General features: G+C 37.9%; 2 protein-coding genes across 2 annotated transcripts; one reads left to right on the top strand and one right to left on the bottom strand.

The window, feature by feature from the left end:
* The first annotated feature begins 4,234 nt into the window (after positions 1 to 4,234).
* On the top strand, positions 4,235 to 6,697 carry LOC118434181 (transmembrane protease serine 9-like). The gene is made up of 4 exons (XM_035847051.1): positions 4,235 to 4,395; positions 4,670 to 5,053; positions 5,484 to 5,672; positions 5,967 to 6,697. The coding sequence occupies exons 1-4, from the start codon at positions 4,386 to 4,388 to the stop codon at positions 6,644 to 6,646; spliced, it is 1,263 nt and encodes a 420-aa protein (XP_035702944.1). The 5' UTR covers positions 4,235 to 4,385; the 3' UTR covers positions 6,647 to 6,697.
* Positions 6,698 to 6,767: 70 nt separating this feature from the next.
* Positions 6,768 to 11,336, bottom strand: LOC110857247 (zinc finger protein 729). Its single transcript, XM_035847041.1, has 10 exons — positions 11,243 to 11,336; positions 10,791 to 11,182; positions 10,369 to 10,720; positions 10,238 to 10,312; positions 9,949 to 10,151; positions 9,123 to 9,543; positions 8,947 to 9,032; positions 8,448 to 8,862; positions 8,070 to 8,378; positions 6,768 to 7,699 (listed from the first exon to the last, which is right to left on the bottom strand). The coding sequence occupies exons 2-10, from the start codon at positions 10,975 to 10,977 to the stop codon at positions 7,306 to 7,308; spliced, it is 2,442 nt and encodes an 813-aa protein (XP_035702934.1). The 5' UTR covers positions 10,978 to 11,182; positions 11,243 to 11,336; the 3' UTR covers positions 6,768 to 7,305.
* Positions 11,337 to 11,610: the final 274 nt, after the last annotated feature.

The raw sequence follows: 11,610 nt of genomic DNA, 5'->3' as shown, positions 1-11,610 counted from the left end.
ATGTGTAGAATATGTATGTACATATCTAGATATGTACATATGTGTAAACTGACATTTAAATTCCTCTGCCACACAAGTCAGCTTAAATTGTTCCGGGCAGGATAAATTTTACAGCAATATGTTCATACATATGTACGTCTGTAGGTATGATTTTATATCTTGAAGGCGAATAAGGTAAGTTAATTTAATTTCGCAGTACATACGGAAGGAAACGTGCAGAATTTAAAAAATCCTGGCAAAACAAGGGTTTAACAATTGTTCCAGCTGAGTAAAATTTCAACAAATTTCTAAATACTTTAGGTTTTTACCGTTTTTAAGAAACAAGCTCTCAAATACATATTCATAATAGCATGAAAAATCGGGACGAAATAAATACACAAAGGGTTATGTGTACATATACATATATGTACTTACATGCATTCATGCCTTAAAGGATATATACAATAATACATACTTTGAAACATACATATGTATGTATGCACACACATATTTACCTATTTACGTACTTATCTATATATTGTGTGGTTCCTCTAATCTTCGAAATGCGTATAAAATATTTATCCACTGTTTAAATTAATCCAAAGTTTAGTAAAGTCAATTCAAGTAATAAAATTCATAACCAAACCATCGATCCCTATCCGCCAATCCGCTAATAAACAATTATCCTCATACCTCTGTATTTCATTTTCCGATACACTATTAGAAATCTGGTATGGTCACGCAGATATTGATTTCTCGGTTGCTACCGCTTGGCATCAAAATTATGCCGGTCCGTAAAAATGTGCTACCGATGTAGTAAACTTTAATATCGAACTATTCCTACACGGTAAAACTTATCAGAGCCATTTTGGTAGAGTCATACATGAATATGAATTGGTATTATTTTAATACTGGATTTCTAAGAGTGTATTTACTTTATTGTCAGTACTAACCAACATAAAATATCATGATAAATAAATACATAAATATTATATCATTTCGGACCATCAGCAGTTTATTTCCCAAATTATCAATAGTTTGAATCAGAAAACGGTCTACATATTTCCTTTGACAGTACAACAAAACTCTCCCCATTCAAATATATCAACTACAAAAATAAGCCTATATATTTTACCCTGCCGCCATGTTTCTCACATATCAGGAATATTCCCGCCGAATGCAACACTTCACTTCGCCCCCGATCGAGTGGTGTCATATAAAGAAAAAGTTCGTCTTCGTTTCTGGACAATTTAAAAGTTATCTCTGGTACTTCCACATATTTGTCGGCTTAGGATTTTGCACTGTTGGCGGCCTAATAGTGATACTTTTGTCGCAAATCTTCAAATTTTACCAAGCTTTCCATGCCGTATATATATTCATCTTTGTCGTCCAGCTATCTTCAGGAGGGGCCATATTTGCTATGAACTTGGGAATGATGTTGTACGGGAGCGACTGTGTCCAGGGTTGGAACACTTTGGTCGCCATGGAGGCTAAACTTCAAGGTGACACTTTTTACTATCAAAAACAGTCGATATTCCCGCATCAGACACCTTTCGAAATAGTAATTTTTACTCTGATTCTGGTTGTGGACCAGTGGCGGGATCTACAATAAAATTCCTTGAAACTACGGTAGAACATTTTTTCAACCCCGTCTCATTCTTGCAGTTGATTGTAAAAATATTTTCGTGTTTTAGTTGTATTTTTTAAAATCGCCGAAATTTCTATACAACCAACATTAGCGAAACCTAAACATACTAAATGCATATGCATGTATGTGTGTGCAAATGTCGCAGGGTCAGAATAAAAGTAAAAATGACAAAAGGTGCCTAATCTTCAGACATTCACTAAAATTATCTACTTCACGAATTCCCTAACCCATGAAATAATTACTTATCGTGTTAATATTCGGGTTATATTGTATCTAATCTTATCTAGTCTCAAAGTTGTTTTTTCATGCAAAATATCTTATTATATGTATTTCTTTCCTTTTTCTGTAGAACGGCGACGCGACCAACCTGACAGTTCGTCACGAAGCCTTCTCTGGATTACGATGACCGGCTTCATCTGGGCTTTCACCACGTACCCATTACTCCTCTCTGTATCCGCCATTTTCTTCCAGTTGGACCGATACGGTCACATCTTGTCCATGCTCAAAATCACGAATCCTCTCTTGCACATCTTCAGATTTTATCTTATCGTCACAGGACCTGCCGAACTATGCAGATCACTCGCCTTGGTGATCCTCTTTTCCATCAGCACGTTTCACATGTTGCGGAACACGTTGAAAGCCTTAATTAAAGGAAATTCCACCCGATTCCTCGTCATTCTTGCGAGAATGCGCGGTACGCTCGTGGAATCGCAGTACCGCCAAGTTCAAATCATAGTGGTATCAATGGAAGCGTTACTTGGCTGCATTTGCCTATTCGCGCAAGGTTTAGGGCTAGCAAATGGGGTATTGTGCAACTTTGCAAGTCTAAAATTGTATACAACTGTGCCAATTTGGATTTACACAATATACCCTTGTGTTGCGGTGATGATTTTAATCACAATTCACGTCACGATGCCATGTTTGCATAATGTGCTAGACTTTTCGGAGAAATTGCTGAAAATTTTGACCTTGTTTTCGATTTTGAGGCTAATGGAAGCCCGAAAAATATCGCATAAACAACTCAAGTCAATGAAGAATATTACAATTTCGCCAATCCTGGCCGGATACAAGTTCTTCATTTATAGGCGATGTACAAAAGTTACGTATCTCGTCATGTTTGTGACACACACGATCAATTTGTTACTCACGGTTCCGCAGGATGTGATAGAAAGGGCGGCGTATTTGTTTTAAGATGATTATCATTACTCAAGCATAATTACCGACGGACAAATCACAATTACCAAGGACAATGGCCTTTCTACATAAATAATACCAGACTTTTTGAAGACTAAACTGCGTGAAGGAACGAAATTAGGGGCGTCTAATATGTATGTGGTCTAGAACAAGACCGAAATAATGATGAATACATAATTCAGAGCTGTAAAAAATTATTGATAAAGCCGTGCCGTGGTTTTGCTAAATTTTTGGCATACATCATTAATATATTTTGTTATTCATATGGAAGCAATAATGTAAATTATTTAGTTGCTGTGTAATTTTAGGAAAAATAAAACACGACTTATGTATATATGTAATTTCATGCAAATACGCACATATGTATATAACTCTTGCATTCGTTTCTCGTATTTATTTAATTTTAAGTAAATTTTCAATTGGTTATCAATGAATCATTTTATATCAGGGACGTCCATAAATTATGTCACGGAAAATGCAGATTTCAGACCCTTCCTTCCCCCTTGTTGCGGGTTAGACCCAGTTTTTAGCATGTGGCACATATTGACCTGTAACAGCCTGACAAAACAGCCTGTCTCCTTCCTACGTTACGTATTTTATGAACATTCCCTATGAGACTGACAATAGAACCTTTTTCAAGCTACACCCGGATAGCTTAACGAGTTATCTATTTGTTGATTCTATAGCATGAGGCCTGTCTTAGGAACTAATCTACAGTGTAAACTTCACAAGAACGGAATTTGATAAAATGCCATGTTTTTTTTTTCATGTTACAACTTATGTATTTAAGCTGAGTCATGGCGTATAAATAATTGCACATCTGTTATGGTCGATAAGAATAGGAGAAAAATAATTCCGATGAAACCTGTCAAGTTGGATATGTATTAGGTATGGTTCGGGCTGCATTTTGTAAAACCCGACCCGGCATTCTTTAATTTGTACCCAGCCCAACCCAATCGCAATGAAGTCATAGAAATCCCGACCCGACAAAAACTTCTTCTACCCGAGCCGGACCCATGTAAAGGGACAATTTTGCCAAAACCCCGGGTTTGGTCCGGGTTAACCCGACCCAGCGTTCATAACTTATGTAAAATCGTGATTTTCTAGACCCCTCATCCGTTTTACTATGCGTCACAAAGGCACGATATCATAGGAGCTTTAGACCCCCGTTACCCCTCTCGCGCAACATAATTTATGAACACCCCCAATGCAAACAATGCTACGATTGTTGGCATAGTCAATCTAAAGTAGATATGTACACATCCCGCTTGGCTACCTATTTGCGTTTTGATTAGTATTTAATGCTCAGCACACTCTTTTAAGGAGTCTCTTTACATTAAAATTTTGATGGAAGAATGATAACCGACTATGAGTGAGTCTGACTCACTGAGTCATTCTAGGCCAATTGTTTAATTGAGATGATCCAAGTCTTCAGCCCTCAGTCTGCAATTGACCCACAATCTAAGCACGTTTTCCAGCATTTTAAGCCAATTTACGAATATATTTACGCCGAATTTAGGCACGAATAAAAAGTGAGACGTTTGAACGTCCAAGATTTCGTACGATGAGAATAAGTAAGTACTTAAATATTTTAATACAATTTTAATCTATAGTGGTTTTACTACATTAGCGCCCATCACACCCACCCGTCAATTTCTATTAATTAAAAAATTTCCAATTTGTTAGAAATAATCTCCCTGAAAGATTCCATAACTGACGCTAGCTTATTAAGCTATTCGTATTATTTATATTTTCCTTTCCCAAGAGTGTGAAATTCTGTACCTTGAATTTTACATAGGATAAAAATGTCTAAGCATTATTTGATTTCAATTTTGTTCATTTTTCTAGGAATTCCACGGGCAACGGACAGCATCCCAGGTTATGCACCTTACCAGGTGCAAATGGTGTACAGTAGCACCAATCAACCCAACTGCGGTGCGACTATCATCAACGCCTTCTTCATACTAACAGCGGCACACTGCTTGGTTCGGCGGGGTTCGTCAAAGATGTATCGCCACCCCTCCGAAATTCGCATAGTCGCTGGAAAGTATAAGACCAGTGGGTATGACGAAACCCAGCAAGTTCGCAATATACTGGAAATTATTGCGCACCCGTTTTACGACAAACGCTACTTGCTCAACGATATTGCCCTGTTAAGGGTCAGCCACCCCTTGAAGTTCAATCGCTACGTACAGCCAATCCCAATGGCGATGGACTTTCGACAATTTACTGGTTAGTGCTTTTTCCGTTGAATTTAAGATTGCTATTTAAATTGGCAGGGGAAAATTAATAAATGAGTACTCACGTCAACCTTAGCATATTTTGAGTATGTCAAACTAGCAAAGTTTTCCAAAATTTCGGAGCCTTCGAAAAACTTATGCTGAAAAACTATACGATTTTTTTCGCAAATTTATCCAGAAAGTGAGCACACTTTTATTTCGCAACTTTATTTTACAAAATTATCCTCTCTGTTAAATGCTTTAGAAATTGCAAATAATCCACCTATGTATTTACACAATATCGGATAATAGTAGTACAGTTTTCTAATCCTTCCATGGCCCAATTTTTTTGAGATTCAGAAACATGCTAAATTAATTGTAATGCAAAATTCGACGTTGTCATGAGTACGCTTAGTGTTATTTTATCTTACTTTTAATTTTAGGTCAGGTTTCCGTCTATGGATTCGGCATAACTCGAACCTTCCCTGGCGATCTCTCCCAGTTTCCTGAGACCTCACGGGTCTCCACCCTTCAAATTATAAGTACTTCCGAGTGTTCCAGGCTCCACAACCCATCATTAGTGACGCATCACATGATGTGCGCAGTGTCAAAGAAAACAGCACTTTGTCCAGGTATTTAGTTCGATCCATGAAAACCAGTTTTTTTTATAATTCGCCTAAAAATAATTTGAGAAGTTGCGCGTCATTAGTAAAGTAGACTTATTATGTACTTCGAAAAGTATGTTTTTTTTAATCCGATTCATATGTGCTAATGAATATCTCCAATTTATATAAAAAAATTGCGTTCGTTCTTATGATTTCTTGAGCAACTAAGATTTCCGAAAATTAATTACTAAATACATACATTGTAACTTTTAGTAAATACAAATTTATATCAAGTCAAAAAATTAAATACAATATTTTTAGGGGATTCCGGTTCCCCCGTGGTCTGTCAGGATGACTCGATTCATATCTCGTCACTTCCTCTTGGACGACAACCCTCGCGAGATATTCTGTGCGGAATCGTTTCCTGGGGTGGACCTTTAGTAGAGTGTATGGCACATTGGAACGGATCATTTCGCTCAGAACCATGGGCCCAAGTCTTCACAAAAGTCTCGCATTTCTCGGATTGGGTTTCTCATGCGATACAGGGGAGAAAGATTGAATCCCATTTTCTTTGCAAGTCTAATCTCCAGTACGTCTACAAATTCGAGAAGTGCAATTCGCACGTAGACTGTGAAGATGGGTCAGACGAGATGGATTGCGAAATTCAGGACGAGTACGAATATGAATATGAGACGGTCACTGAAAACTTTCCCAAAACAACGACCCCACCCACCGAAAACATACCCTCAACGACCACCCCGATTACCGAAAGTTTACCAACCACGACCACCCCGACCACCGAAAACATGCCCACAACGACCACCGAAAACTTACCGACAACAATGACCACTCCGATCACTGAAGCTGACCCCACAACAACGACCCCGACTGCTGAAAATTACCCCACAACAACCACCGAAAAAGTGACTCGAGCAACGCCAATGTATCAGATCATCGATCTAGATGACTTTGATCTGTCTTTTGCTAATTGGAAAGTTTAATTTGTGTTAAACATTTGTATCACGATTCTTTAATACTTTACCAATATTTAATTTATGATCACTTTATTTATTTCGCATGTAATAAGTTGGCTAAATATTTATATAGTTTTGATCAATTACATCGGAATCAAAAGATATATTTATTATTGTTGCAACCTTTCGATATTCATATATACAGAATTTCTTCATCAGGCAAAAATATATTTCTAAACTATTTAGTAACTATGTAAATTTGACATTTCCGCATACATAAATCCAAGTCTAGTTCATGGATGTGAATTAAATATTATTTTTTGCCTGGAAGCGTTTGGTGGGAATAATCTTTACGAATTAATTAAGTATCTAAGCTTTGCAATGACCACCTTATTTTTTAGCAAGTTCAACAAACAAAAAGCACATAATAAAAAAAAGAACTATTTGAACTCTAAATGAAAGTGTATATAATTTCCACCAAGTTGTGTAAAATTTTGTCCAGCGTTTTTTAGACTATTAATATTGGATGGAAGTAAATTGTATGTTCCTAATTTTTATAAACACACGCAGATTACGCAACTGTTCAGATATGCACGTAAAATTTGCACAAATCCTAAACTCCAATATTTTTGAATTGAACAAAGTTTTGTACAACTTCTTGGCTTGATCATTTTTGAACAGAAATTTCAAATTTGACTCTCCTCCTGTTCAGTATGGTCAAACTGGTTGGGAACTTCTTTCGAAATATTGGATTTTCGTCGCTTTGTCCAACTTGCTCGGCCGGAAGCTGCAGCTGCCTCTCTTTTTCTCTGGGTTTGTAGCCGTTTTTGTACCAGAACTCGATACGGGTAATGTTTCGTCCAACGATCCGGGTCATGACTGTAATTATGAATCGTCAGACTAGTCCTGGTTTTGAACGACTTTCCGCATTGGGAGCAAAGGAAGGGACGCTCTTCTCTGTGAATTGGTCGATGAGCAGCAAGGTTAGAATTGTTCTTGAAACGTTTCCCACAAATATCACAGCCAAAATCTCCTGGTAATTTCTCATGCACATATTTCATGTGGTAATTGAATTGTTTCCTGCAATTCAAACTAAGATAAGTATAAAAAGGTAGTTATCATAGTAATGAAATTCACACAGAATGTTGCTAAACCACTTTAACATTCTTTACAAACTTTTGCAAATAAGAAACGTGTTTGATGCTTGTGTAACTTTACAAAGCTCACAAGCTGATTTTCCAAGGTAAAGGGGTTTGTATCTCCAAGTGAATTGTCTCTCAGTGGCGGCAGAAGCGGGGGGACAGGGACATTTCCCCCCCAAAAATTCAGAAAAATCCTATCTTTCCAGCTAATAAGTCCCCCGTCCTATTTAACAATTCTATCTCACAATCCCCCCAACTTCCGCTGCCAATGTTGCCTCCGCACAAATTGAGTAGGATATGTAACTTACTGATGTAAAAATGCTTTCCCGCAAGGAGCACACTTGTACTTCCCTTCTGCATGAATGTTCCTCATGTGCCGTAGGAATCGTCCTTTCTCGGGAAATTCTTCGCCACAATTTTCAACACGGCACCTGAAGACAATTGGGGGTAAAGGTTCCGCCGAAATGTAACCATGGGCCCGAACTCGGTGGTGCAACAGGTAGTTTGGATCAGAGGTAAATTTTTTATGGCATTCTGGGCATTCAAGTTTATCGTCGATGGGATGTTCTGCTAAGTGAGAGTCCAACTCCGATTGAGTACGGTACTCGAACGGACATCTGTAATTGCATAATTTTTTCATATTCAGAATACAATTTAGCGAGACTTTGCATTATAATTTAACCAACCCATCACGTGGACAAACTTCCAACGGTCCTAACTCCAAGGTTAATTTGTGATCTTCTGATTTCAAATGAGTCTGCAACGACGGAAGTGTTTTGAACCGTAACCGACATGTTTTGCACATAAATGGCCACAACCATCTCTTGTTAATTCCACTTTCTGTGGATTTCCTGATTTTTGGAGTAGTATGTTTCATAGCTTTCTCTGGTACCTTGGCGTTGGCGCCAGGATGGTTCGCAAAAACGTGAGCTTCGCATTCAGTGAGGGAAGCGAATTCTTTGAGACAGACGATGCAACCGAATTTTGGGGTCTGGTTGTGAGCATCGGCCAAATGCTGGAGGAGATCGGATTGTACGAGGAATTTTGTATTGCAGACGCCGCAGTTGTAAATAATTTTCTTTTTCTTTGGTTTGACTGGAACTAATAATTAGTAAATAAGTAATTGTCAATTGGCATATATTTTATACATTTTATTAAAGTTAATAAACAGTCTAAAATTACCACCTTGAGTTAGTTCAGTAGGAAAAACTCTTGCAGTTTCCGTGATGTGAATATTTTCTGCTACGGAAGCCGTCCCACTCTCTAGAATTCTGTGGATAGAAATTAAAAAAAAATATGTATATGTACCATCCTTTCAAAGAATTAAACATGAACATAGATCAGTCAATAAATTTTCTTACTTTGGCACCTTGTTGCATTCTTCCGTCGTTTGAGATTTTGAAGTAGATGGGCCGACTTTATCAACTATTTGATCGATACTTTGCTGCTCCGGCGCGTCCTTAATTTCTACCCGATTTAAGTTAACTCGAAAAAATCCTTGGTCCCGGGTCGCCTCTTGGACTTCTTCCTTCGTCATAGGGATCACCCACGGGATTAATTTGACATCATATCCAAATTCTGGCAGTGGTGGTAACGCAGATCCGTCCTTATAATGAACTGCCTTCATATGAGACTCTAATCTGTCCGTGGTGGTGAAGGATTCCCTGCATTCGAGACACCGAACAAGTGGATGACTTTCTATCCTGTGGCGCTTTATGTCGCACGATCTGAATATCTTTCCACATTGGAGAGTAAGAACTGGACTAGTGCATACGGAGAGACCTACGTTATAAAATAAATCAGTTACGTACTCAATATCAAATTGGTTTAACAGCAAAAATTTGCAAGTTTTCACAAACAATCTTTTCTAACAGGTTTTTTCAAATTCATTTTTAAAATGATTTCGGAAAGTCATCCTACGTGGGGAGGGGACGACCAAATCAAAATAGGATAACGGAATTTTTACGGCTTTACAAGATCATTTTGCGAATCCCTTTACGACACGAATATTTCCAAAATTTGCTACATGAGCTAAATATTTAAGACGTTGATAATTGTATTTATTATTGTTCTTTCCATGTTCATTTTACATACATTTATTTCGACAAAGCTAAACGACCAGCGCCGTACATACGTTTAAGACGTTGTATGTACATATGTATGTACATACATAGGTCAATTGCGTACCTGGGTGAATAAATTTCCGGTGCAAGATGGCCTCCAAAAGGGTATCTAACTTATCTGGACAAATGGCACAAGGATAGCTTCCTTTTGCAGGCTTGGTGGGGTCAGGTAGCTTTCGAACCTCCGGGACCGGTAGGGACATGGGTTCGATGAAACTAGGCAGGTTGGATTTTACTCCAGTGTTCCGTGAGGTCAAGTGATCAACACTATTAAAACGGATTAGAATTGTATGTATATTACAGATAATGGTATTTTGAATGTGGTGATAACTTAATTTAATGTCAAAACCTACCCAGTTTTGTGTGACGTTGATCTAGATTTACTTACTGTCGGGATTGTTGACACGTTTTCCTGACTTCTTTTAATTCTATATGATTCATATTTATAATAATTAATTGGTTATCACAAGTTGTATCGACTCACGTTGATTTTGGGGTATATTTTTTTCGTTTCGCTTTCAATATTTGGCTAATCTTGATTGGTTTAACGCTTCGTTTGGGGGTCGTTTTCGAATACGTAGCCACAACTTTTTCCCTTTCAAAGTCTGGAAAATTTCTGTAATCTTCTTCAATACGAGTATTACTGGAAACTGGTGAATTTGCAACGTCTGAATTTGGAACAACTTCAACAATTGAATCTCCTTCAAATTCTAATGGATCATTTCCATGCTCCGTTCTAAAAATATTCTCCGTTCGTTCCTCATTCTCAGCAAACTCTACCCCTGACCAGTAGTCCGTGACGACAAAATTTTCTTCATCTTCTTCTCCCACGAAATCTATGCAAATTTGACATAAATAATTAAGAAATATATACTAATCACAGATTAAATTATCTGACTAACTAACCACTCAGCAATTGTTCACGAATATTTACGTATATTTGTTCCACCACCAAATTTCCTCCGTCCTCATGCTTAACGAGGGTGGAATTCTGTACGAATTTCTTCACGGTGTTCTTCACCTGGTCCAGCTCCCTCTCCAGTTTGACAATCCTCTCGTGTAACTGTTCCCTTGTCCTAGAAGACGCACACATGACGAACAGAGGTCAATATGTTGTTCAATTTCCTCCTGGCGAAAGGTGGAGTCGCAAAGGAGCGAATATGGGACGACTTGTCCCAACAGAAATTTTACTTTTGTGGGATATTTACAATTGTGGGAGGGACAACAGCAAATGATACAGATCGGAACAATGTCGACAGGTACCCCTTCCATGACCTCGACCTCATTGCTGCCCAATTCTAAAAAGTTAAACTTTAAAAAAAACTCGAAAAATTTTATTCAAATTTCAAACAGTGTACTTCGAATTCTCGAACTTGTTGTCCAACTGAGACACAGTGTGTTTCAGTTCAATGAAAGTCCACTTGGATTTTGCCCCGGTGTTTCCTCCGATATCTGAGGAAAAGTGAGGATTGCACAGTGCACAAATACCTCATAAAACGGTAAAAAATGATTCAATGCATAAAATGGAAGCAAATCGTGTGGACTTCATCTGAATGCATGTTATTATGGTTCCCGGCTATGGGAGTGGCCGACAATGGGGTTTAGTCGGATTTTCGTAAAACTCTAGGAAAAATTGCATTATAACGGGCGATATAGGACAAACTTTTATGCGATTTAAATCTATGCATTTCAGAAGGGCCGTACACAAAATATGACGTAAATTTGG

This window comes from Folsomia candida, unplaced genomic scaffold, assembly GCF_002217175.1.
Source record: "Folsomia candida strain VU population unplaced genomic scaffold, ASM221717v1 Fcan01_Sc001, whole genome shotgun sequence".
Classification (NCBI taxonomy): domain Eukaryota; kingdom Metazoa; phylum Arthropoda; class Collembola; order Entomobryomorpha; family Isotomidae; genus Folsomia; species Folsomia candida.
Note: the sequence above shows the minus strand (reverse complement) of the source record. Positions and strands in the feature narration are given on the sequence as shown.

What these genes read in the sequence shown, in the direction of transcription:
- LOC118434181 (XM_035847051.1), top strand. An exon ending in GGACTTTCGACAATTTACTG is followed by an intron (nt 5,054 to 5,483) that starts GTTAGTGCTTTT and finishes TTTTAATTTTAG; the next exon opens with GTCAGGTTTCCGTCTATGGA. An exon ending in GAAAACAGCACTTTGTCCAG is followed by an intron (nt 5,673 to 5,966) that starts GTATTTAGTTCG and finishes CAATATTTTTAG; the next exon opens with GGGATTCCGGTTCCCCCGTG.
- LOC110857247 (XM_035847041.1), bottom strand. Translation starts at nt 10,977, where the DNA reads ATGTGTGCGTCTTCTAGGACAAGGGAACAGTTACACGAGAGGATTGTC. An exon ending in AAATATACCCCAAAATCAAC is followed by an intron (nt 10,313 to 10,368) that starts GTGAGTCGATAC and finishes TGAATCATATAG; the next exon opens with AATTAAAAGAAGTCAGGAAA. An exon ending in GGGAAAGCATTTTTACATCA is followed by an intron (nt 7,700 to 8,069) that starts GTAAGTTACATA and finishes TTTGAATTGCAG; the next exon opens with GAAACAATTCAATTACCACA.